Source organism: Narcine bancroftii, chromosome 3, assembly GCF_036971445.1.
Source record: "Narcine bancroftii isolate sNarBan1 chromosome 3, sNarBan1.hap1, whole genome shotgun sequence".
In the NCBI taxonomy this organism is placed as follows: Eukaryota; Metazoa; Chordata; class Chondrichthyes; order Torpediniformes; family Narcinidae; genus Narcine; species Narcine bancroftii.
The window spans coordinates 297,317,404-297,345,270 of record NC_091471.1 but is presented as its reverse complement, the minus strand read 5'-3'; the positions used below and the strand labels follow the sequence as shown (position 1 = coordinate 297,345,270).

The following is a 27,867-nucleotide window of genomic DNA, read 5'->3' as shown; positions in this document are numbered from 1 at the left end:
TTTTCCAAGATGGTGGCGCCCGCGTCCCCCACACGGCGGTCGCGTTACCTGAAGAGAATGCTTTAGCCTTTCATTGCACAGGCTCTGATCGCCCTTTTCCAGGAGTCTCTGTCTGATGTAGTCAGAGCTGAACTCGGCTATGCACGTGTTCCATATTAGGCCTTCGAGGTGGGCAGCTGCAGAGACTTCTCTGCAGTCGAAGACTCACCCCAGCTGCCACAGTCCCTGCATATACTCGTCAATCAACTCACTTGGAACTTGTTTTCGGCTGCCCAGAAGGAATTGTGCATATGTGACATTCAGCATGACCTAGTTCTGTTTCTGTAGGAACTCCATCACTTATCGCTTGAAAAACCCGGTGGCCGACCTGAACAAAGAGCACTTTCCTCTTGTCTTCTTCGCTCTGCACATCGTTGTGCCTCATGAATGCATTGAGGCAGTGCACCCACTGGTTGAATTTAGTCAAGGCCTTCTGGATCCTTAGGGTCGGTGTCGAATTTATCCACCCATATTACCTTATTCATGGTCTAAAATTAAGGTGATTAAATTGTCCTACTAATCAACTACAATCAGACAGAGAATCATGATTAGTAGGGTTTAATCACCTTGAAGTGTCAGCACAGCTTGAATGTGGCAGGCCTGGTTTCAAGGCAGGTACTGAGGGAAGGGTTTGGGTGTAACATCCTTTATGTGGATATCTTGGAGGGAGGAGTCACAGGTTCAGGGGGCAGGCCAGCCCATGCAGTACATATATTCTTATGTATATATAGTGGAAGTACCACAGCAGCTTGCTGGATAAGAATGGTTTGTGGGATATGGCCAACAAAGGTAAATAGGCCTGGCTTTCATTGACACTTTGGTCACAGGGACACATTGGGCCAAAAGGTCTGTTCCCATTGTTAGAAACAGAATTTACCTTTAAAGAAATTGCTCAAGACAAAAATTGAGAACAAAGAACATTTATTATAACAACAATGCAAGGTTGGGTGCTTCCCCTTACCTTGGGAATACACACATACACTGGGGCTCACCCAACTTTTATACAGTCAATTTCAGTATCAGAATACCCTCCCCCTTACATTCTTCTGCCCCCTGGATGGGTTTGGCATAGGCAATCTTTCCTGCCTACGTGCAGTTTCAGTACACTTGGAGGACCAGGGGGTATCCTGTTGGTGTCCCTTCATGTTATTGTCCTTATTCACACCTTCCTGATTCTCGGGGCTACAGTCTCTTGATATGCAGAGTTGGCTCATCCTGTCTAGGGTCAGCTAATTTAATATGTATAAATCTGTGAAAGGTTAACTAATTAGATATGTAGGACTTGGTACTTCTGTCTAGGGCTAGGAGACCCTTATCTGATCCAGACTACCTCAACTTCCTACATTCTATTGTTCCTTACCACTCCTTATCTTAGTCTTATGGTGGCTCTTGTCACAAAGACTAGAAGATTCTTATGTTAATCGTGCTGACTCTGCTTTCCTGCATCCTAATTCCCAAGCTCATCCTGCTTGTACTGGTTACAGCCATTAACTGATGTATGCATTTTAGTTTCCTTCATGTTCATAATTTTAGATCAGTTTTCCCATCTCTCACACCATGCTGTAAAATTAAGATTCCATGATTAATTCAAGATTCCTTTATTGTCATGTAACAGTACAGAAAATGTAATACAAGTCCAAAATTGCAGATCCCAGAAATCCAGACCACCAAAGAATCCAGACTTCTCAAAAACTCTCAAACTTTTAAAATTTAGTGGGCATTTCTAAGCGCCACAGATGCATAGAAATCGCAGAAATGAACAAATAATGTTTTTTCTGTACTTTGTATTTTATATGAAAAAATGTTTAGTTAATATACTATTAAAATGTACCTGTTCATCTCTTTATTTTCCTAAAATGTGAATTTTAGAAGTACTGCCGAGAATCCGGAAAATTCAAAACTCCGCACCAACCGAATCCACGAACAGTTCAAATTTTAGGACTTTTGCTGTATTACACAAAAAATATTAAAATACCCGTTCCTCTCGTATCACCAATATATGATTTGCATTCGGAGCTTCCCATGTTCAAGCTATCCGTTCGTCATTTTCTATTTGGCAAGCTGACATTTATTCTATTGCTCTCCTTTTATACTGTGCAAATCTTTAATGGTATTTTATTCCATTGGTGCGGGAAGAATTTACAGCGCCAGTGATCGGGACAGGACCTGGGTTCAAATCCTGCGCTGTTTGTCCATTCTCCCTGAGTCTGTGTGGGTTTCCCCCCACCCTTCAAGAATGGACTGGGGTGTAGTTTAAATTGGGCGGTGTGGACTCATAGGGCTGAATGGACCTGCTGCAGTGCTGCATGTCAAAATTTAAAAATTTAATCACTCTGCACAACTGAAATATCATTTTTCTTGCACTAACTGCAACTAGGAATATTTATTTATCTATCCTTTTATATTTATGATCTTTTTCCATCTCAAGGCATGGTGGAAATGAAACCTTACACTATTATACAGGAGGACAGTTGCCAGTAAGTATGTTTTCAATGAATGTTCAGGATCTTGAATTGCAGCAGCCAGTAGGCGGGGCATCAACCCATCTTAATTTGCATGAAGGCTTTCTATTGGTCCGGACTCCAACCTAATCGAATGCCTCGTGATATTTCATAGTTGACACCCTAAACAGCCATTCACAAGTGAGGTAAAAGCAAATCGTGGACTCTACCCTACCCAATCAGTGCAGAGGTGGGCGTGTGCTTCCGCGAGCCGGCTCGGCTGAGGGAGCCGCCTTACATAAGGACCGGAGCAGTGGCGGCTGGTTGTCACCTGCCTTTGTTAGATCGCTAACCAACTGAAAAATCACCGCCACGCCGAATCAAGAGGTATTTTAGCGCGTGTTTCGTGTGTCGACGGGGTGCGGTAAATGGCTCTGGAGTGACGATGCTGAGGTTCGGTTGCTGGGATCGGGCCTGATGAAGTGGCGATGGGGAATAGCGTGGGCAGGTGGATCGCGCGGCGGGCGGCAGCACCCAGCGGGGCGGGAAAGGAACATGAACGGCCAAGTGATGCCGGGGTGGACGCGCGGGCCCGCAGCGACTTCAGTGCGCAGGCGCAGCGGAGGCGGTGGTTGCCGGCACCTTGGGCTCGGCCAGAGAGCCCACCGGCCCCAGAGCACATCACTGGCCCCAAAGGCAGGCCTGCTAAACACTATCTGCTGCAGGAACTGGTTTCGGATTCCAACATCTGCAGCCTCCTGCAGAGTTCACTGACATTCTGGTAATTCTGCCTTGCCTGCAGGAAAAAAAGAATGTAGTCTTGACAATCAAATTAAACTTTGGTGCGTTGTCAGGCTGTTAGAATATTGTCAATGAACTCTGGGTTCAGTGGAGTTGACCACAGTGATTTTTCACTATGTAGTGCCTTTTAACAGGAGCAGGGGTGCAGTGTTGCCGGAGCTCACCAGAGCTCTGCTCTGGCACCTCAGGGGGAAGCTCTTGCACCCTTTTATTTACGATTTTCCAAACGAACAGTTAACATTGAAAGTGTTAACAGTATCAGCATTGACTACAATTATCAACTCTATGCAAAGTTTTCTGCAGAGTTCAAGCTCTTTCTGTCCACATCCCCCCCCCCCCCCCCCCACAACACTTAACTAACCACAGTTAACACACAACATCAAAGACCCTTACAACAAAGGTATGAAATGTTTCGGGGGGGATTATGGGTTTGTCACAGCATAGCTTTGGCACCTTCTTGTCACTGTTTTTGGTGAGCTCTGGCACCTAAAAAAATTAGCACTGCACCCCTGAACATGAGCTATTAGAATTCAGTAATGTATTTATACCATTGACCTTGTTCATAATGTGATGATCTATTTGTACAGTGCCATTTTAAATGGGGTAAAACAACAAAATGCCTCACTAACGTATTATAAATTAATTTATTGCCAAGCCATATGGTGTCAGAGGGCCAGGTAACAGCTAAGGGAAAGCTTCCTCAAAGCAATAGGAATGTTTTAGAAGAGGGATTGGAGAAGAACATGAATATCGTTTATGGATTTATGTGCCCTGTTCATTAGACCAGACCTCTGGATGCATGTAACTTGACCATTGTTTTCCTGTTGTCTACATGAGAGGTATTCTGACAGACTCAAATGTATTTTTAATATAAAATAATTTGTATACATAGCAATTTTCAAAAGTTAGTTGAATAGGGTAAAAATTGAAAATAATGTGCAAAGACCCAAATAGCACAAAAGAGGCTGCTATTCTATGATACTGAGATTTTGGTAATTATTTTAAAGTATCTGTGATTTTAAGATCGGTTAACTAAAGGTTTTGAGATATTAAATTAATTTTGAAGTCTAAGAGCAAGAGTTGAGTTTGGGTGTTCTTTGTATGCCTGCTTGCATCTATTTATTTTGATGGAATTACAGACCATATTGTGTAACATGGGTGAAATTTTAGGATACTTCCCGCTTGTGAGTTTTGGTCAGTCATTGAACTCCAACGTAGTGACAAGGTGAGTTTGTCGGTATTTTAAGATTGGGTCCATGAAAATTCCTTCCATTCAGGTGAATAATCATGTCATTCTTCTGTAAAATCAAATCTGATGTGAATATAAAACTTTGATTATTAGAGATAATGTTAACAAGTATCAACAAGTTTAACTAAAGAATTCTAATAATTTTAACTTAAGATTTTAATATCAAGTATAAACTGCTGAGAGCTTTCTATGTATTTAAATAAAAAATAAGGTTAAATAAAAATGGTAAACTATAACAAGATAAATATTCAGGGAAATATTCCTGAGAAATTGGCAAATGTGTTTTGCTTTGAAGTAAGTCTAAAATTGGTAGAAATGCATTATTTTTAAAATATTTTTATTGAAATTTACAATTATACAAAATTAAACCATGTGGTTATATTTTAGGATCAGTGGCAGAAGAAAAAAAAACTATTTGGTCAAAATCCCTTCCATTTAGCAAGATTAGAAACAAAACCTAACGCGGCTATCAAGTGACGATAACTTGGAAAGTGACAACACTGCATTGAAGTTTGGATCAGTCTTAAAACTTTAGATTATGTTAATGGTCCATAAAATGACCCATGTCTTTAAGAAATTAGTATTTGAATTTGTAATGGCATATCTTTTGTTTTAAACTTGAACAGGACATAATATCATTTAACCATTGTGTAGGTGGAGTGTTATCCTTTCATTTGATCAATATTGCATGTCTGGCTATCAATGAAGTTAAATATAAAATTTGATTTTGACATGGTCAATAAATAATCATCATCTTATAATCCAAACACAGCAATAAAGGGAAAGGTTCCAATTTAACTTTGAGAATCACCAATAGTGTGTGAAAAATCTTTACAAAATTTTTCTAGACGGGCAAAACCAAAGCATGTGAACCAAGGAAGCTCTGCAATTTTACAATTGTCACCTAAAGGATATATATTTAGAATAAAAATGAGCTAATTTAGCTTTTGATATATGTACTCTATGGACCACTTTAAATTGGAATACACAATGTGGTGCACAAAGGGAGATAGTATTAATCAAATTACAAATGGAATCACAAACCTCATCAGAAAATGAAGATTTAAATCCTCTTCCCAATCGCTCTTTAACTAAAGATTCTGTTCTTGAATCTTCTTTACCTTCTTTTCAAGAATTTTTTTTAATGATTGGCACAGATTGGATATTAAATGTTTTAAAGACCTTTTTATTCATAATAGTTTTGCTTCTTTTGGCAAAACTTAATTTACCAAACATTTTTTTAGATATTTATGTTAGACATTTTCAATCTCAGATTCCCAATTTTAGGTGAATATTCTTGATTTAGAAATACATTATTGAATAATAATTTTAATCTGAGGAATAAAATGAATATTCTTGATTTAGAAATACATTATTGAATAATAATTTTAATCTGAGGAATAAAATGAACCAATTTTAGGTGAATATTCTTGATTTAGAAATACATTATTGAATAATAATTTTAATCTGAGGAATAAAATGAACCAATTTTAGGTGAATATTCTTGATTTAGAAATACATTATTGAATAATAATTTTAATCTGAGGAATAAAATGAACCAATTTTAGGTGAATATTCTTGATTTAGAAATACATTATTGAATAATAATTTTAATCTGAGGAATAAAATGAACCAATCAGCTAATTTGGCTGTTGTGTACCAAGAAAGTGCATGGTGCACACACACAACAAATTTTCCAGGTACTTTTTTGCACTTTTCAGAAGAGCAAATTCTTATCTGTATCTCAACTATTTTGGTAGAGATTTGTTAATTCTGTGAGTGAAAATCTCCCATTATCTGAACTTCTGTACTGTGGGAATTGCCTTTATTATCTTTGTGTCTATGTTTGCAAGCGAATATTTATTGTAACATAAAAGTGACTGTAAAATGAGTTCACTATATGAGTATGATGGACTTGTTGTGGACAACTGCTTTCAAGACAGATAGTTGCATTTCTTGATAGCAATCAGATAATTTCAGTTTGTTTAATTGCTTCTTCACACTTTCTGTTGTCGTTTGCAGTAAGGCTGTCTGATAAGATGGATCTGAACCTGTAGGAGAAAGGTTAATCTGGTCATTTCTGGTCATTGCTTCTATTTAGAGTCTGGGAACCTATCGTGGCAAGTCCAGTGATCACTGTGCACAAAGAGAATTTGTGCTTGGCTTTCTTATCCTCGTCTTTCAATAATTAATGATAAGGATACCTGATTGATACCTAGGTTTGCTTTGGTAACTAGCAATCAAGAGGGTGAAAATATATTTTCATCACATTTTTAGTTTTGGTACCGGACCACCACAGGGTTGTGTTCTTAGTTCCTGCTCTACTCTTTTTGCACCTATGACTGGACTGGTGTGACAACAACACCATCTACAAATTCGCTGATGATACCATGATAGTAGGTTGTATAAAAAAAAAGGGGTAAGGAATTGCATGAGATAGAAAACTTGGCTGAATGGTGCACCAACCATCTCGCACTCAATGTCACCAAAACGCTAATTGTTGAAACAGGAAGGGAAAACCAAATCTATACGATCCAGTGATCATTGGGGGATCAGAGGTGGAGAAGGTGAGCAAATATAAGTTCTCGGGAGTCACTATTTCAAAAGTATCTTTCCTGGACTCACACGCTAATGCCATCCTAAAGAGAGCACGTTAGCACCTTTACTTGCTCAGGAGTTTGCGGTATGATGTCAGAAACACTGGCAAATTTCTACAGGTGTCGTGGAAAGAGTTCTGACTGGCTGTATCACGGTCTGATATGGGGACACCAAATGCCTCCGAGCGAAAAGCCCTTCAGAAAGTAGTAGACACAGCCCAGGATATCACAGGCAAAACCCTCCCCACCATCAAGAGCATTTAAAAGGAACGCTGCCATCGGAGAGCAGCAGCAATAATCATCAAGGATCCACACCACCCAACACACTCTCTGTTCTCTCTGCTACCATCAGGAAATAGGTGCCACAAGGTTTGCACCACCAGGTTCAGGAACAGCAGCTTACCCCTTCACCATCAGACTCCTTGACAACAAACTCAATCAGGGACTTGTTTAAATACTCTACTTTTGCACTTTATTGATTTTTTTCCCCCTCTGTATTACACTGTCAGATGTTTACATTTCTTTATTTGTTTACTTGTGTACATTGTATACAATTTTTTTGCACTAACAATAAGTGATAATTCTGCCTTTCCCGCAGGAAAAAGAATCTCGGTGTTTTATGTGATGTCATGTACTCTGACAATAAATCTGAAATCTACGGTTAATATTTACCACTGTGATATGTACATTCTTTAATATTTAAACTTCTTAAATTGTTACAGATCTTACTACTATAATGTCGCAAAATAATAAAGAATCTGTACTTGTGGCGGGGTGAGTAATTCTTTACATAATCCTTCATTTCTTGAAAACATGGTTTAAAGTGTGTGTTGAAATGTTTTAAAGATGCAGCAGAATTTTTAAAGATGTCTCATTAAGATGAATTGCATTCATAAAGTGCCATTTTTAACTGAGAAAAAAAAATCTCAATACTTATTTAGTTCAATTTTTATTTTCTTTTTATGAGGGAAAAAAAATGTAATGGATAATGGAGTGGTTTTTTTAGTTCTTGCAATAATTTTCAAATAATTAATCTTAAAGCTTTGAATTAATAAGAATAATAAATTTGAATCTCAAAGGGGGAAAAAGTATTTTGGCAGAAATGGAGTGAAACACGAAAGTCTGCAGACACAGTGGTTGAAGTAAAAATACAATGCTGGAGAAACTCAGCAGGTGACACAGTGTACTTTATATAGCAAAGAAAACGATACATAACCCTTGAGCTCTTCATCAAGGTATGAGCAAGTTGTAGGCAGGCACCTGAATAAAATTATGGCAGGGAGAACAGTCCTACAAGCAAGAGGTAATAGGTGGGTAAGAAGAGAGAGCCTGAGAAAATGGGGAGGGTGGATGACTCTGTAAATATAGAGGGAAGGGGATGGAGGAAAGGAGACTAAGGGATAGGGAAGAAAGGGAGAACAGGGCTTGGTCTAGCAGAAACTGGAGAAGTTGATATCAATGTTATCTGGTTGGAGAGTGCCCAGACAGAATATTAAGAGTTTCTCCTCCAGTTTATGGGTGGCCCTGATTTGACAGAGTGTGAGGCCATGCACAGACATGTTACTGTGGTACTAGAGCACAGAATTGAAATGGCTGCCCACTGGGAGATAGATCCCCATCATTGATCTGGATTGAGTGAGGGTACTCAGTGAAGTGATCTCCCAGTCTGTGACCAGTTGTTCCAATGCAGGGTAGGCTACAATGGGAGTAGATGACTCTCCCAGATTCATGTGAAGTGTTGCTTCACTTTTAAGGACTGTTTGGGGCTCAAAATGGTGGTGAAGGAGGATGTGTGGGAGCAAGAATCGGACTTCCTGCGGTCACGTGGGGGCAATTAGTGGGGATAAATGAAGGTAGAGAGGGGATGTGTCCAGTGATGGGATCATGTTGTAGATGATAGAAATTGCAGAATTGTGTTGAATATGGAGGCTGGTGGGATGATAGGTGAGGGAATCCTGTTTTTGTTGTGTCTAGGGGCAGAGGGGGCCAGGACAGGTGTGGGTAATGGAGGAGATGTGTATAAGTTGCTGCTGGTACCAGAGATGTTCTCCTGCTTCAAAAAAACATGGCTTTCCCTCACCTGTTATCTTTAAAAAACAATATGTATCTGTGTTTTAGAATAACTTCTGCAAGCTGGTCTAACAAAAATATTTCATTTTCTTCTTGTACAACTTGTAAAAATAATTTTAACAGTTTACTAATATATTGCACACTTGATCAATTCAGTTTTGTATATGGTTAAAAAAATTGGTAGGATACTGGCATTGTCATACAACTGCTTCCTCCAGTGACATCTTGAATTGTGTGGAGTGTACATGATTAAAACTCTTGTTTATCCTTTGTATATCTCTTGTTGATATTCTGATTCATTGTTGTAATTGTTAACATTTTTATTGCTTTACACATTTTAAAAATGAAGAAAAGGATAAAGGTGGTAATTTAGTCCATCTAGTCTATGCTGATACGAGGTAAACTGTCTAAACTAGAGTTCCAGGACTTTATCCATATACTTAGAGGTTATGGTATTTCAACTGTTTCTTAAAAGAGCCAAGTTTCTGTCCTTTCCCATCTTGCAAACAGTGAATTCACCCACAGATTGAGAAGCTTTCTCCCATGTGCATACAACTTTCCCAGTTTCAGTTCACATTTGTTTGGCGCTGATTTGTTAACTATATTTTTGTTAAAATTTAGTTTTGGATTAGATGCTGCTATTTGAGGGAAACCAAGGCCCATCTGCTGTTTTAGAATGTGAGATGTTCCATGACGCACTCTTAAAGAATAGCTGTTGTTCCCCTGTGTTGTTCCATGGCCAACGTAATTAAAACTACCTGCTGCTTGAGGAGGCATTCTGTATTCAAACTGCCAACTATTTCCTACATTATATATTATAAATTTAAATAGCAGGATGACAAAGTACTTTGTTTACTATAAGCACATTAGGAATCCTTGAACTGGATATGAAAAGGGAACTATACAGAACTTGCAATTTTATACAGCTATTCCATACAGGTATAAATTAAATAGCGTTGCATGGTTTAAACAGATATGCACATTTTCTTATTGCATACTTGGTATACAATTTGATACATATTTGAAAAATGCAGTATTATTTCAGACATAACCAGGCCTGTTGAATAATGAAAATGGAGTTCAAAATATTAATTACTCTGTTAATTAAGTAATGCCTCGACATTATTTTTGGTTTGGTGAAAAATGATTATCCCGTGGCAGCTCACCCACGTGGCAGGCGAAGCAGCATCAGCGTCGCAGTTGAGTCCATGGTCGGGACATGCTCGGAAGCTCTCTATGTGGGGCAGGGCAACAGACAGGAAGTTGACGTCACTTCGGCCCTGCACGAGTGCTGGGATCAGCATGGACCTCTTAAGCACGGGAGTCTGAATCAGTAAATCAGTCGGTTTGAAACTGTACTCGACTCAGCACGTTACTTGCACTTGCGGGGGCTGATAGCCACAATCCTTCATTTCTGATCTCCTGAACACCACACCTTTGGCAATTAGTGTTCTATTATCAATCGGTTTAGTTACACTTGTAGCTACGCTTGCGGACCCATTTCTTTGCTCTATTGAATGTGATGCTGCAAGGTGATCAATTATCCATTGAACCACAAGTTGTCAGAATGGAGAGGGGTAAAAGTGCTCAGAAATGCATAATGGCAGTATTTGAAAGTTGAATCAGGTGGTGCCACAGTTCAGTTTTGTTAAGTTGTATGAAGTTTTGGATGGGAGGTAGGACAGTTGCATGAGTTGCACAATAAATGATGTGAGAAACCATCAGTGGATGAAGGGCTCACGCCCGAAACATTGGTGGATGCAACTTTACCTTTGCTCCATAAAGGCACTCTTTGACCTGCTGAGTTTCTCCGGCATTTGTGTTTTTTCACTTAATAACGGTGTCAACAGAATCCTGTGTTTTACTTGAGAAAACATCAGTATCAGCAAGGGATATTGTATATTGGCTGATTTGATGATTATATTTTGCATGTAATCCATTGCAATGATCTGAAGCCCTTGGGGAGAGAAGACTATAGTCCCTTTTACACTTGTGTCCCACCAAATCGACTGTTCAGTGTCCCGGGATAGGAATGGCGTTTTTGCTGTTCACACTTGACCACTCTTATCTGGGACATGACATGCATTCAAACTTGTAAGGAGCCATCCCCAGGGTTAGGACTGTTCTACCTTCCATTGGTGATGTCGTGACCTCCCCTAATTCCTGATCAATGTATTTTATTTGAATAAAATTAATCATGCCTAATTATAACATAATTAAGCTCTATGTACAGCACAGTATGAGCCCTTCAGCCCATTGTTATTGTGCCAACCTATATAAACCTTTATAAGGGACCGTGGGAAAGTGCTAGCAATAAATAGCAATAGCGGACAATTTATACAGCGTGGGAAAGTTGTTAGCGCTATCACGCACAATTTATAAATATCGTAGGGAATAAGTGATGGTGGACCTGCCCTCCCAGAATGCTGTGAAGCAGTGAAAGGGCTGTATGCACGGATCACTCCAGGAGGGGTTTCTCCGCTGCACAACATTCTGGGAAGTCTTAATGTTTAAAAATTCTCTGCTATTGCTATTTATTTCTTCTCTCTCTCCTGCTGCGACTTTCCTTCATCAAAATTATACTTCCATTCTAATTTATTCTTCCTTCATGTTCCTGCACTTGCACAAAAACGGATCATTTCTGTCCTAGAATGCAGTTGCCCGTTCTACACTTGCCTGATTGCCACACCGGCAGCTCAAGACGCTAGTGATTGAGACAGTCTATCTAGCGTGAGATCATTTTCATTCCACACTAGACCCTCTTTTGGCCGATTGGCCATTAATTCTTGGGACCACGTGAAAGGGGCTATTGGCAGCTGACTTGAACCTTGCAGAAGGAGAGGTTGCTGCATTCCAGCAGCCATGGTCCTTGCATATATTGTGATTATTGCTTCCATAATGGGCCTAGACTCGCTTTGAGTCTAACCAGGTGGAGCCAAAGGTATGGTCAATCATGCAGATGTAATGACACAAAGGACTTCTTTTGGATGGCTGACTGCAAGCCTGCAGGGAGCCTTGCATTCTGTGCAAACTACAGAGTCCAAAGTATTTTTACCCATGCAAAATCAGAATGCTGGTTATAAATTGGTTCAGCATTGTTTTGTGTACTTTTTTAACCATGGTACTATGAATTGTAAATAAATTGTAAACTTGTTTCTTATAAACATTTATTTAAGTGGCAATTGACAGCCCTGAATAAATTGTACTGCAACATGAGATGTGTGGTGTGCTATTTATTTTTGTTTTTAAGCTTTGTCTGTATATTTAAACTGTAGGAGCCTAGCCAAAGCTTTCAATCACAATGGAGTGTTGCAGACTGTTATAAAGCAAGAAGTGGTTGAGTGTTCCAAAAGTCAACCTTCTCATAAGCAATCTGACAAAAGTGTGGCTGCGGGTGGAAATAATGGCGAAGAAGAGGTAAGTAAATGAACTTTGTTCAGAATGTCGAGATACGTTAATTCTGCATGTCAGAATTTTTTTATCTGACCACAAGTCCTTGTTTTGTGATACCCTTGCTAAAGTCTTCTGTGTGAGATCTGCAGACTAATATTAGCTTAAACCTCCATGGTTTGTGGAATTTAATGCAATTTCTGTTTGATTTAGACTTGTTCATATTTACCTGATGTTTAGGGACTGATTGTTTTGCAATTGGGTATCTGCAGCAATATGTAGCTTTTTTTTAAAAAAAATTAAAAAATTGTGACCATGTGCACCCACCTTATACTTTCAGAGAACCTTTCTCTTTTTCCTCTTGTTTCTCAGTAGAGATTGAGACATACAGAGAACTGGAGAGATGAAGTTCTATTGAGAAAAGAAAAGGCAAGGGAAAACAGTAACAGTCCATTTAGCCTGAACATAAATGATCAGATCTATTGAGGAAGTGGTAATGGCGTGCTTGGGGAAGAAATTATGGGATTCGGCAGAATCATCATAAATTTATTTAAAGGAAAATGTTTGACAAATCCATTGGAGATTTTTGAGATTGAAGCCAGCAGAATAGATGAGGACAAACCAGTTGATTGTTTTGTGTTTGGACATGCAGAGGCTTTCATTTGATGCCACAGTCATTCTTAAACAAAATTGGAGCAAATGGATTGTGAATAATATTGTGAATAATGTACAGGTACTGATATAGGTTGGTTAGTGGTAAGAAAAAGGTAGAAATTAAGTATTTAAGTTACTGCCCTTGGTGGGTCCTGTAATGCTCAACATTGCGTGGGTCACATGTAGGCCGGCAGAATTTCTCCCCAGAGGATGTTGATGGGGCTTAATGTCAGTCAGTAATTGTCTTGTTGTCATAACAAGACTGAATGATCTTTTTATTTAATTCTATGGAGGGCTTTGAACTCTGTCTTGACATTGTAGATCCAAACTTGTAATTTTACAATGCCACCATTGTTCCCTCACTTCATTTTCTTATTGTTTAAAATAATTTTTAAAAAGGATGTGAATGGGAGATCCATGAATTGTTAAAGATTGAATGTAAAAGTCGAAGCAAAATGTGGTAATTGTCATTTTGTTAAACTGAAAATGAAACCAAGAGGTTAGAATGTGGCAGAATGTCTGAAGATGTTAAATTCTCATTTATTTCACTTCATCCACTTGAGCTTCATAAGAGAATAGTAGGAGCAATTAAAGTACAACCATCAATGGCTTTATTGAAGGGTTTAAAAAAAAATTCAATCAATTAGTTGGTCATCAGATATTTTCTGATTATTTTTGGGCAAGAAATATGAATTTTTTGTTGCTAGAGTGTAGAAAATGTAGATTTTGGGATCTTTGAATGTGCCTGGACTTGTAGATTTTTTTCTTAAATTTTCTTCCTGTAATTTTCTTTCTCTCTGTAAAACGAGACTTGTTTTGCATTACTTGATCTGTGTACCTTTTTTCAAAAAGTTAAAGTTAATCCTAATTCTATGAATTGGATACATTCCTTGAATTGTCCTAATGTCATGAATAGGTACAATTGGGTTATTTCTTGGAAATGTGCTCTTGAATTTCTTGACTGCTCTAGGCAAATTTCTCAGATAACAAATTTGAGGGATTTTCATACAAGTGAGTTTTGATTGCCTTGATCTTTTCAGATATTCTGATTAGAGGGGCAGTGATTCTTCAAATATCTTTTTTTTTTTGCACTATTTTTGCAATGTCTCATCACTATTTTACAGCAACGTGTTGTGAAAAAACGTGGCTGGCCAAAAGGAAAGAAAAGGAAGAAAGTTTTACCTAATGGCCCGAAAGCACCAGTAACTGGTTATGTCCGGTTCCTCAATGAGCGTCGGGAGCAAATTCGTATGCAGCACCCAGACCTGCCATTTCCAGAAATCACACGCATGCTTGGGAATGAATGGAGCAAACTTCCTGTTTTGGAAAAACAGGTAAATGTATTGCAGTGGGTGCCTTTTAATGTAAATGGATGAGAGGACATAAATATCACTTCTGTTTGTTTAAGAAAATGCAGCTGAAATTGTATAAACTCATAATAGCAAGGTCCAATTGTAAAACCTGTGCTGTTGATCAAGAAGCATATGCTTGCTCTCAAATACCAGAAACAAACAGCAGTTCTGAATTTCCATTGCTGGCAAAAAGCTCTGTTTGCTTTGTGCTTCTTGGTGAAGTAAACAAGGTTTTAAAAAAAAAACTATGTACATGTCAGTAATGCTTTTTATTTACTTTTTAAATTTGTTCTTCTGTCATAGCGTTATCTGGATGAAGCAGAGAAAGATAAGCAACAATATCTAAAAGAACTTAAAGAATTTCAGCAAACTGAGGCATATAAAATGAGTGCACAAAAAATCCAGGAGAAGAAATTGAAGAAAGGTATGGAAATGCAGATTGTTCCCAGGTTATGAACCCTTGGTCCCAAACAAGATTCCATAATTTTAGTAAATTCATTTAATTCCTGTGAAAGTTGTAACTTTTTTCTCTCTCCACTTTTAGTAATTTGATGTCGTTTATTACAGTACTCGAAGCATGCTTACCATATTGAGTGATTTTAGTTCATTTTCCAACATGTGGACAAAATTGATTCAGAATGTGTGCAAAAACATTTGTTACCCAGAAAATGCCTGTGCAGGGACATCATTCAGCATTGCTAAATCATTTTCAAACTTGAATGGCAATGGTCTTTTAGATTCAGAAACAAATTGTTACCAAAATTTTAAGATTTTATCATTTTTGTAACTTGATTGAATAGATCCTCTCACAAAATTCAGATTCAACCGGAGCAGGATAAACTGCTATTGGATCAACCTCAAGATTGACAGTTCTTGTAAATTACTTTTATTTAATTGTAAATTCAGCAAAATATAAAGTAATTTGAGAACTTTAAGTTGAAAAAAAAATGTCAGCACTGTTAACATGTTATTGTAACAGTTCCAGGTTATTAACGGGGAGACTATTAGCTGTTGATGTTAAGCCAGCCACAAGTATGCAGTTCAATGTGGAAATTGGGAATCATTGATGATGCTTTGCACCTCTGCAGAGTGGACCATTGCAACCTCTGGATGAAATTGGTTGAAAATCACTGATTTGAGATGAACTTCAATGATGCAAGGGAGAAAAGACTGCCTTGTTCAACTAGATACGGTTGAATAAATCTGTGTATGGCCTCTAGCTCTGAAATATTGTTTTTCAGAAGAACGCATAATCCATAAAAAGCCATTTTTTAAGTTAAATCAAATATTTAATCCCTGGTAGGGCATGTCACTTGCAAGAATCTTTGTTAAAATAATGGTTTTATTCTCACAGAAGAATATTTAAAATTTTACATTTATTTTGCATTTTGTTCTGATATATCTTGCACCTGCAATCCCATGTCTTGTATTTCATGGGGGCTCTTTCTTTACTTCCTGTGCATCAATCTGCTCTATTTGTAATTGTTGGAATTTCTCTATAGAATGGACAAAATATGAGAGAGAGAGAGATCTTGTTCTTTCAGACATGATTAAAACTTTGAGCACTTTTTGTCTTCGGCTAGTGCTGTTAACACCAAAATATGTGCTATGATCTTCACTGTCTCCCTTTGCTAATGTGTGTTTTTGTTCTGAACTGTATGCTCACTTCTTACTAATCTACCAGATGTAGTATGAAGGAAGACCAAGAAAGTTCTCATTGCAGTTACAGTGAATGATTTGCATTGTTTATGACTTTATTCAGTACTATGACTATACCCAGACTGAACAGATCTAAAATCTCACCCTTCCAACTGTCCTAATTTTGGAAGGTTGAGAGTTGAATTGGAAATATTTATTAAGGATAGATTGATTGACGTTTTGCAGGTGAATGGAATAGTAAGCACAGATAATGCGACAGATTGTAATATCAAAGGCTTTCAGGTAGCATGGAGGTAAAAATTTAGTTCTTTGTCAGAATTGAGATTGAAGAGGGATATTGGCATCTGAGACTCCATGGGAAAGATTCCCATGGGAAGGAACAAAATATCAATAGATCTTTCATGCAGTTGCTTCTATCTTTGGAAGTAAAGAGATATGACTTTTTCCAGTTTTCTGATGGAATGGGTTAAGTAAAGGGATTGGGAAGTACTTAATTATAATGAAGTGGATATTTGCCTGGTAAATTGTTTGCAGTGGAGAAGTTGATTTTACTTGGGTACTGCCTCAATTGAGTGAGTTGTCTTAGAAGGAAAGTTGGACAGGTTTGGTCTGTAAGTAATGAAATTTAGCAATGTGGAAGGGAACTTCATTCAATAACCTTATAACCATGTACGGAGCGGAAACAGGCCATGATGGCCTTTTGAGTCCGCACTGGTTCACTGATTTTGTGCACATCTTCAGGCGTTGGTCCCGGTAGATCTTCATTCAATAACGATGGGCGAATTCAAAGCAGGTGGAATCTTCCTAGATAAATATAGCTATAAATGCTTCCTCATTTTGGTTCTTTCACAATCTTTGGACTGAACGTTTATAGACCTAGTCAGCTGTGGCGCTTCAAATCACAACACTTTGATGGATGTTGATGTCCTACACTCCTGTCTATGCCAGAATATATTCTAGGCATTGGATTCACTTTTTAATAATACCATTAAATTAGATATCATCGTAAAGTAATTCATATTATGCCAGAATATGAATTTGATTCTGTTCACATCACTAATCTTTGTTGTTCCAATGGAATATGATTTACTCAATAGATATGGATAAGGATAGGTCTGGTCCTCGAGATTCTAAATTGGAGAAAGACCAACTTTGTGAAATTGAGACATCTTGGACAGTGGTTCTCAATCTTCTTCTTTCGACCCACATACCACCCCAATCATTCCCTATGCCACAGGTGCTCTGTGATTAGTAAGGGACTGATTTGAATTTCAACTTAGATTTCAACTGCATTCTGGGTGGTTGATTGAATTTTTTTGGGGGGGGTGGAGGGGAGACTCTTGATGGGATTTCCTCTTGTGGAAGCATCTAGAATTCAAAACAATGAGTTTCCCCATCTAATTCAGATGAGGTGTTTTTTTTTTCCTGAGGGTGAAGGTTTTGAAAGGCTCTTTCTTCGCAAAGTTGAAAAATTTACAAGTTAGAATTACTAGAAAAACGAAAACAATGCTGGAGAAACTCAGCAACTCAAATACCATACTTTACGTAGCAAAGATAAAGATACATAACTAACGTTTTGGGCTTGATCCCTTCATCAAGATGTGAGCAAAATGTAGACAGGTGCCTGAATAGAATGGTGGGGGAGAAGTACAGACCAGAGATGATGGATGGGTAAGGGAGGGAGGGAGGGTACAAGAGAAAACAGGGAGGTGGATATCTCTGTGAACGGAGAGGGATGGAGTGGAGAGCTGGAGGAAAGGAGATGGGGTTGCTACTTGATAAATAAGATGAAACATTAAAGGGTAGGTGGGAATGGAATTTGGGTTATAATTGGAATGCCGTAATAGTGCTGCAGTAGTGACTTGAGAATGCTACTCTCGAGTTCTATGGAACAGTATGGAAAACTAGGATAATATCAAGTGGTGATGGAGTATAATGGGGCATTGTTCTATGTTCAGATTTGTCAGTGGAATAATGAAAGTTGAATGGGCGAACCAAGTGGCAAAAGAATTATCATTGACTTGTTATCTTGCCACTGTTAAAATTCCTCCTGTCTGTTTCCTTACATTATTGCATTCACTCCAATGGTCTCTGACCCAGCTGTTGGACTCTAAAATTTCTCTAGTTTTAAAATTTAGACCAGGCCAATGAACCTCTGTGATCATGGCACTCTTCGTTTCTGATCGCTTCATTTTGGCTTGTGTGTCTGCACCTATCAAGGCTCTACATTCCAAAAATCCCTCCTCCTTCTCAACCTCTTTCTTGCTCCTGAATGAACCCCAAAATAGTAAAAATAATTGACTTAGATGCATAACAATGGATCTCTGTACTTTTGTACTGGTTTACTGTTGTACTATGCATGAGATGACTACTGCATTGCTCACAAACCATCTCTACCATTTAATATATAGCATTAAACTTGTGGAGTGCGATGTCCTTTTGTTAACATTGCTGGAGTGCATGCTAGATATTAAGAATGCATCAAGAATTGTTATGTAGCTTCTAATTTAAGAGAACTGATTTTTTTTTATTTGATCATTTCAGAAGAATTGTGGTCAGGTGTTAATGGACCAGTCCCTAAGGTGAGCTATGAAAATGTTGATTAACTGAAATTGTAAAATTGTATTTTTATGGTTGGGTAAATATTGCTGAACCAGCTTGTCCCTGGAATCTGCACTATGGAGTTGGGCAGCAAAATCTGGCAGCAACCAGATTTTGGGCACTGTACTGCAGAAAGCTACTTCTGGAATGCCCCCAAGAGATCTCAGTGGAAAGCAAAGCTGTGGGTACAACTTTCATTTGAATCCAAAACTTGTATTTTAAATATTTAAATGTCTTGTATCTCATTCAATATTTTAAAGGTGTATAATTATTAACAAAGGATCAGTTTTCTAGAAATATTTTCAATTTCTTGTTATTTAGATCACTGACGACGCACCAGACAGGATTTCCATGTTTGATACCCCAATTTTTACAGAAGAGTTCCTTGACCAGACCAAAGGTATTTTGAAATCTATTGATATTTTGCATTGTATGCTATTTCTTGGAAATCCAAAAACTGTTCTGTTCAGCCCCAATGCACATAACTGAAGCAAGCAAGTTTGATGCTTGATACATTGGTCTAGTCTCTGCCAGAAAATTGAAATGTAACTGGGAAGTGCATGTAAAGGTAGTTGCAACTTTACATTTTCTGGAAAAACGCTACAAATAGGTAATATTTATAATTGATAGTGAGGCAGAAAGTCTTATTAGGAGAGCAAGTATCAAAAAAATTACTTCTGCAATCTATCTATTATTGCCAAAGGGAACTATTAAACAGGGAGTGCATAAATCTAGACAGGATCTGAATGTTACAATTGATGAGCAAAGGTGGTTAGATCTTAGTCAAGATAGCATGACAAACACTATTACTCTAAGATTTAGATTAGTTCAATATCATTTTTTACATCAGCTATATTTAACACCACAGAAATTGAACAGAATGAAATCGGATATATCCAATCAATGCTTTAGGTGTGGTGAAGAGATAGGCACCGTATGACCCAACTTCCATTGTATATTAATGGGGATTGTGTGGAAAGGGTTACAACTTTCAAGTTTCTGGGAACTTATTTGGCTGAGGATCTTTCTTGGATTATTAATACCACCACTATATCAAGAAAGCACATTTCCTGAGAATCCTTAGGAAAATCAATCTACAGGAGGAGTTATTGATGTCCTTCTAGCACTGCTCTATTGAAAGCATGCTGACTTATTGCATTCCCGTGTGGTTTGCTCACTGTGCAGCAGCAGAGAAGAGGGCTCTTCTGAGGGTAATCAATCCAGCCCAGAAGATTATTGGGTGTTCCTTGTCCCCTTTAGAGGATTTATTTCAGTCTTGCTGTTATTGGGAAGACCGCTAATATCCTTAAAGATTCTACTCACCTGGCCTATTATTTGTTTTGACCTATTGCCCTTGGTTAGATGATAAATCACAGACAAACAGACCCCAGAGCCATTCGAGAATTAAACTCCGCCAATTTGTGTATTTGGTGTTGTTTGAAATGCTGCTTTTTTTCCTTTGGTTTTTGCTGTTTTATAGGCTCTTGTATGTTGTGTTGTGAGTAACAGGAATGTATTTTTTGAATTTCATTCCTTTTTCTTGCACAACGGCAGTAAAGTACTTGCATTCAGCTTGGCCATGTCTTTGAGTGGATTTACAAAACTTTTTAGAACAAGTTACACGAATACTATTTCCATTAAACCCAAATTTCTTCTATTGGAAAACAGAAGGAACAAGACCCAAACTAAAATTGTCAACATATCAAATGAAATTTGTTAAAATGACATTGGCAGTAGAGAGGAAATGTATTATAGTGACTTGAAATCGAATATGAGAAGATGGAATACAGAAATCCGAAGCTGTATCTCTTTAGAGAAAATGGCATATAATTGGTGAAATAAATACCCGACATTTTTTGTGCATTTGGAGTCCATATACACAAATTTTGGGTATAAATAAATAAATATAGATATAAATATATCTATAAATAAATATAAATAAATATATCTAAATATAAATAAATATAAATAAATATAAATAAATATAAATAAATATAAATAAATATAAATAAATATAAATAAATATAAATAAATATAAATTTAATAAAAAAATAAATATAAATATAAATAAATAAAAAATAAATATTAATAAAAAATAAATAAAAATAAAAATAAATAAAAAATAAATAAGAATAAAAATAAATAAAAAATAAATACGAATAAAAATAAATAAAAAATAAATATGAATAAAAATAAATAAAAAATAAACATGAATAAAAATAAATAAAAAATATTTATGAATAAAAATAAATAAAAAATAAATATGAATAAAAATAAATAAAAAATAAATATGAATAAAAATAAATAAAAAATAAATATGAATAAAAATAAATAAAAAATAAATATGAATAAAAATAAATAAAAAATAACTGTGAATAAAAATAAATAAAAAATAAATGTGAATAAAAATAAATAAAAAATAAATGTGAATAAAAATGAATAAAAAATAAATGTGAATAAAAATGAATAAAAAATAAATGTGAATAAAAATAAATAAAAAATAACTGTGAATAAAAATAAATAAAAAATAACTGTGAATAAAAATAAATAAAAAATAAATGTGAATAAAAATAAATAAAAAATAAATGTGAATAAAAATAAATAAAAAATAAATGTGAATAAAAATAAATAAAAAATAAATGTGAATAAAAATAAATAAAAAATAAATGTGAATAAAAATAAATAAAAAATAAATGTGAATAAAAATAAATAAAAAATAAATGTGAATAAAAATAAATAAAAAATAAATGTGAATAAAAATATGAATATATATATCTACAAATATCTTCTTTGGCTTGGCTTCGCGGACGAAGATTTATGGAGGGGGTAAAAAGTCCACGTCAGCTGCAGGCTCGTTTGTGGCTGACAAGTCCGATGCGGGACAGGCAGACACGATTGCAGCGGTTGCAAGGGAAAATTTGTTGGTTGGGGTTGGGTGTTGGGTTTTTCCTCCTTTGCCTTTTGTCAGTGAGGTGGGCTCTGCGGTCTTCTTCAAAGGAGGTTGCTGCCCGCCAAACTGTGAGGCGCCAAGATGCACGGTTTGAGGCGATATCAGCCCACTGGTGGTGGTCAGTGTGGCAGGCACCAAGAGATTTCTTTAGGCAGTCCTTGTACCTCTTCTTTGGTGCACCTCTGTCACGGTGGCCAGTGGAGAGCTTGCCATATAACACGATCTTGGGAAGGCGATGGTCCTCCATTCTGGAGACGTGACCCATCCAGCGCAGCTGGATCTTCAGCAGCGTGGACTCGATGCTGTCGACCTCTGCCATCTCGAGTACTTCGACGTTAGGGGTGTAAGCGCTCCAATGGATGTTGAGGATGGAGCGGAGACAACGCTGGTGGAAGCGTTCTAGGAGCCGTAGGTGGTGCCGGTAGAGGACCCATGATTCGGAGCTGAACAGGAGAGTGTGGGTATGACAACGGCTCTGTATACACTAATCTTTGTGAGGTTGTTTTTCCAGACTCTTTTGTGTAGTCTTCCAAAGGCGCTATTTGCCTTGGCGAGTCTGTTATCTATCTCGTTGTCGATCCTTGCATCAGATGAAATGGTGCAGCCGAGATAAGTAAACTGGTTGACCATTTTGAGTTTTGTTTGCCCGAGGGAGATGTGGGAGGGCTGGTAGTCATGGTGGGGAGCTGGCTGATGGAGGACCTCAGTTTTCTTCAGGCTGACTTCCAGGCCAAACATTTTGGCAGTTTCCGCAAAGCAGGACGTCAAGCGCTGAAGAGCTGGCTCTGAATGGGCAACTAAAGCGGCATCATCTGCAAAGAGTAGTTCAAGGACGAGTTTCTCTTGTGTCTTGGTGTGAGCTTGCAGGCGCCTCAGATTGAAGAGACTGCCATCCGTGCGGTACCAGATGTAAACAGCGTCTTCATTGTTGGGGTCTTTCATGACTTGGTTCAGCATCATGCTGAAGAAGATTGAAAAGAGGGTTGGTGCGAGAACACAGCCTTGCTTCATATATATCTACAAATATATATATATATATCTACAAATATATATATATATATCTACAAATATATATATATATATCTACAAATATATATATATATCTACAAATATATATATATATATCTACAAATATATATATATATATCTACAAATATATATATATCTACAAATATATATATATCTACAAATATATATATATCTACAAATATATATATATCTACAAATATATATATATCTACAAATATATATATATATCTACAAATATATATATATATCTACAAATATATATATATATATCTACAAATATATATATATATATCTACAAATATATATATATATATCTACAAATATATATATATCTACAAATATATATATATCTACAAATATATCTATCTACAAATATATCTATCTACAAATATATCTATCTACAAATATATCTATCTACAAATATATCTATCTACAAATATATCTATCTACAAATATATCTATCTACAAATATATCTATCTACAAATATATCTATCTACAAATATATCTATCTACAAATATATCTATCTACAAATATATCTATCTACAAATATATCTATCTACAAATATATCTATCTACAAATCTATCTATCTACAAATCTATCTATCTACAAATCTATCTATCTACAAATCTATCTATCTACAAATCTATCTATCTACAAATCTATCTATCTACAAATCTATCTATCTACAAATCTATCTATCTACAAATCTATCTATCTACAAATCTATCTATCTACAAATCTATCTATCTACAAATCTATCTATCTACAAATCTATCTATCTACAAATCTATCTATCTACAAATCTATCTATCTACAAATCTATCTATCTACAAATCTATCTATCTACAAATCTATCTATCTACAAATCTATCTATCTACAAATCTATCTATCTACAAATCTATCTATCTACAAATCTATCTATCTACAAATCTATCTATCTACAAATCTATCTATCTACAAATCTATCTATCTACAAATCTATCTATCTACAAATCTATCTATCTACAAATCTATCTATCTACAAATCTATCTATCTACAAATCTATCTATCTACAAATCTATCTATCTACAAATCTATCTATCTACAAATCTATCTATCTACAAATCTATCTATCTACAAATCTATCTATCTACAAATCTATCTATCTACAAATCTATCTATCTACAAATCTATCTATCTACAAATCTATCTATCTACAAATCTATCTATCTACAAATCTATCTATCTACAAATCTATCTATCTACAAATCTATCTATCTACAAATCTATCTATCTACAAATCTATCTATCTACAAATCTATCTATCTACAAATCTATCTATCTACAAATCTATCTATCTACAAATCTATCTATCTACAAATCTATCTATCTACAAATCTATCTATCTACAAATCTATCTATCTACAAATCTATCTATCTACAAATCTATCTATCTACAAATCTATCTATCTACAAATCTATCTATCTACAAATCTATCTATCTACAAATCTATCTATCTACAAATCTATCTATCTACAAATCTATCTATCTACAAATCTATCTATCTACAAATCTATCTATCTACAAATCTATCTATCTACAAATCTATCTATCTACAAATCTATCTATCTACAAATCTATCTATCTACAAATCTATCTATCTACAAATCTATCTATCTACAAATCTATCTATCTACAAATCTATCTATCTACAAATCTATCTATCTACAAATCTATCTATCTACAAATCTATCTATCTACAAATCTATCTATCTACAAATCTATCTATCTACAAATCTATCTATCTACAAATCTATCTATCTACAAATCTATCTATCTACAAATCTATCTATCTACAAATCTATCTATCTACAAATCTATCTATCTACAAATCTATCTATCTACAAATCTATCTATCTACAAATCTATCTATCTACAAATCTATCTATCTACAAATCTATCTATCTACAAATCTATCTATCTACAAATCTATCTATCTACAAATCTATCTATCTACAAATCTATCTATCTACAAATCTATCTATCTACAAATCTATCTATCTACAAATCTATCTATCTACAAATCTATCTATCTACAAATCTATCTATCTACAAATCTATCTATCTACAAATCTATCTATCTACAAATCTATCTATCTACAAATCTATCTATCTACAAATCTATCTATCTACAAATCTATCTATCTACAAATCTATCTATCTACAAATCTATCTATCTACAAATCTATCTATCTACAAATCTATCTATCTACAAATCTATCTATCTACAAATCTATCTATCTACAAATCTATCTATCTACAAATCTATCTATCTACAAATCTATCTATCTACAAATCTATCTATCTACAAATCTATCTATCTACAAATCTATCTATCTACAAATCTATCTATCTACAAATCTATCTATCTACAAATCTATCTATCTACAAATCTATCTATCTACAAATCTATCTATCTACAAATCTATCTATCTACAAATCTATCTATCTACAAATCTATCTATCTACAAATCTATCTATCTACAAATCTATCTATCTACAAATCTATCTATCTACAAATCTATCTATCTACAAATCTATCTATCTACAAATCTATCTATCTACAAATCTATCTATCTACAAATCTATCTATCTACAAATCTATCTATCTACAAATCTATCTATCTACAAATCTATCTATCTACAAATCTATCTATCTACAAATCTATCTATCTACAAATCTATCTATCTACAAATCTATCTATCTACAAATCTATCTATCTACAAATCTATCTATCTACAAATCTATCTATCTACAAATCTATCTATCTACAAATCTATCTATCTACAAATCTATCTATCTACAAATCTATCTATCTACAAATCTATCTATCTACAAATCTATCTATCTACAAATCTATCTATCTACAAATCTATCTATCTACAAATCTATCTATCTACAAATCTATCTATCTACAAATCTATCTATCTACAAATCTATCTATCTACAAATCTATCTATCTACAAATCTATCTATCTACAAATCTATCTATCTACAAATCTATCTATCTACAAATCTATCTATCTACAAATCTATCTATCTACAAATCTATCTATCTACAAATCTATCTATCTACAAATCTATCTATCTACAAATCTATCTATCTACAAATCTATCTATCTACAAATCTATCTATCTACAAATCTATCTATCTACAAATCTATCTATCTACAAATCTATCTATCTACAAATCTATCTATCTACAAATCTATCTATCTACAAATCTATCTATCTACAAATCTATCTATCTACAAATCTATCTATCTACAAATCTATCTATCTACAAATCTATCTATCTACAAATCTATCTATCTACAAATCTATCTATCTACAAATCTATCTATCTACAAATCTATCTATCTACAAATCTATCTATCTACAAATCTATCTATCTACAAATCTATCTATCTACAAATCTATCTATCTACAAATCTATCTATCTACAAATCTATCTATCTACAAATCTATCTATCTACAAATCTATCTATCTACAAATCTATCTATCTACAAATCTATCTATCTACAAATCTATCTATCTACAAATCTATCTATCTACAAATCTATCTATCTACAAATCTATCTATCTACAAATCTATCTATCTACAAATCTATCTATCTACAAATCTATCTATCTACAAATCTATCTATCTACAAATCTATCTATCTACAAATCTATCTATCTACAAATCTATCTATCTACAAATCTATCTATCTACAAATCTATCTATCTACAAATCTATCTATCTACAAATCTATCTATCTACAAATCTATCTATCTACAAATCTATCTATCTACAAATCTATCTATCTACAAATCTATCTATCTACAAATCTATCTATCTACAAATCTATCTATCTACAAATCTATCTATCTACAAATCTATCTATCTACAAATCTATCTATCTACAAATCTATCTATCTACAAATCTATCTATCTACAAATCTATCTATCTACAAATCTATCTATCTACAAATCTATCTATCTACAAATCTATCTATCTACAAATCTATCTATCTACAAATCTATCTATCTACAAATCTATCTATCTACAAATCTATCTATCTACAAATCTATCTATCTACAAATCTATCTATCTACAAATCTATCTATCTACAAATCTATCTATCTACAAATCTATCTATCTACAAATCTATCTATCTACAAATCTATCTATCTACAAATCTATCTATCTACAAATCTATCTATCTACAAATCTATCTATCTACAAATCTATCTATCTACAAATCTATCTATCTACAAATCTATCTATCTACAAATCTATCTATCTACAAATCTATCTATCTACAAATCTATCTATCTACAAATCTATCTATCTACAAATCTATCTATCTACAAATCTATCTATCTACAAATCTATCTATCTACAAATCTATCTATCTACAAATCTATCTATCTACAAATCTATCTATCTACAAATCTATCTATCTACAAATCTATCTATCTACAAATCTATCTATCTACAAATCTATCTATCTACAAATCTATCTATCTACAAATCTATCTATCTACAAATCTATCTATCTACAAATCTATCTATCTACAAATCTATCTATCTACAAATCTATCTATCTACAAATCTATCTATCTACAAATCTATCTATCTACAAATCTATCTATCTACAAATCTATCTATCTACAAATCTATCTATCTACAAATCTATCTATCTACAAATCTATCTATCTACAAATCTATCTATCTACAAATCTATCTATCTACAAATCTATCTATCTACAAATCTATCTATCTACAAATCTATCTATCTACAAATCTATCTATCTACAAATCTATCTATCTACAAATCTATCTATCTACAAATCTATCTATCTACAAATCTATCTATCTACAAATCTATCTATCTACAAATCTATCTATCTACAAATCTATCTATCTACAAATCTATCTATCTACAAATCTATCTATCTACAAATCTATCTATCTACAAATCTATCTATCTACAAATCTATC

General features: G+C 35.0%; 1 protein-coding gene across 1 annotated transcript in view; it reads left to right on the top strand.

Annotated features, from left to right (window-relative positions):
- Positions 1-2,733: 2,733 nt before the first annotated feature.
- Positions 2,734-27,867, top strand: part of hmg20b (high mobility group 20B) — a 35,287-nt gene continuing 10,153 nt past the window's right edge. Inside the window, exons 1-7 of the mRNA XM_069928640.1 lie at positions 2,734-2,867; positions 7,850-7,901; positions 12,473-12,614; positions 14,366-14,575; positions 14,897-15,017; positions 18,797-18,834; positions 19,175-19,253. Of these exons, the coding sequence (XP_069784741.1) occupies positions 7,864-7,901; positions 12,473-12,614; positions 14,366-14,575; positions 14,897-15,017; positions 18,797-18,834; positions 19,175-19,253 (628 nt within the window). The 5' untranslated portion in view covers positions 2,734-2,867; positions 7,850-7,863. The remainder of the gene's footprint in view (positions 2,868-7,849; positions 7,902-12,472; positions 12,615-14,365; positions 14,576-14,896; positions 15,018-18,796; positions 18,835-19,174; positions 19,254-27,867) is intronic.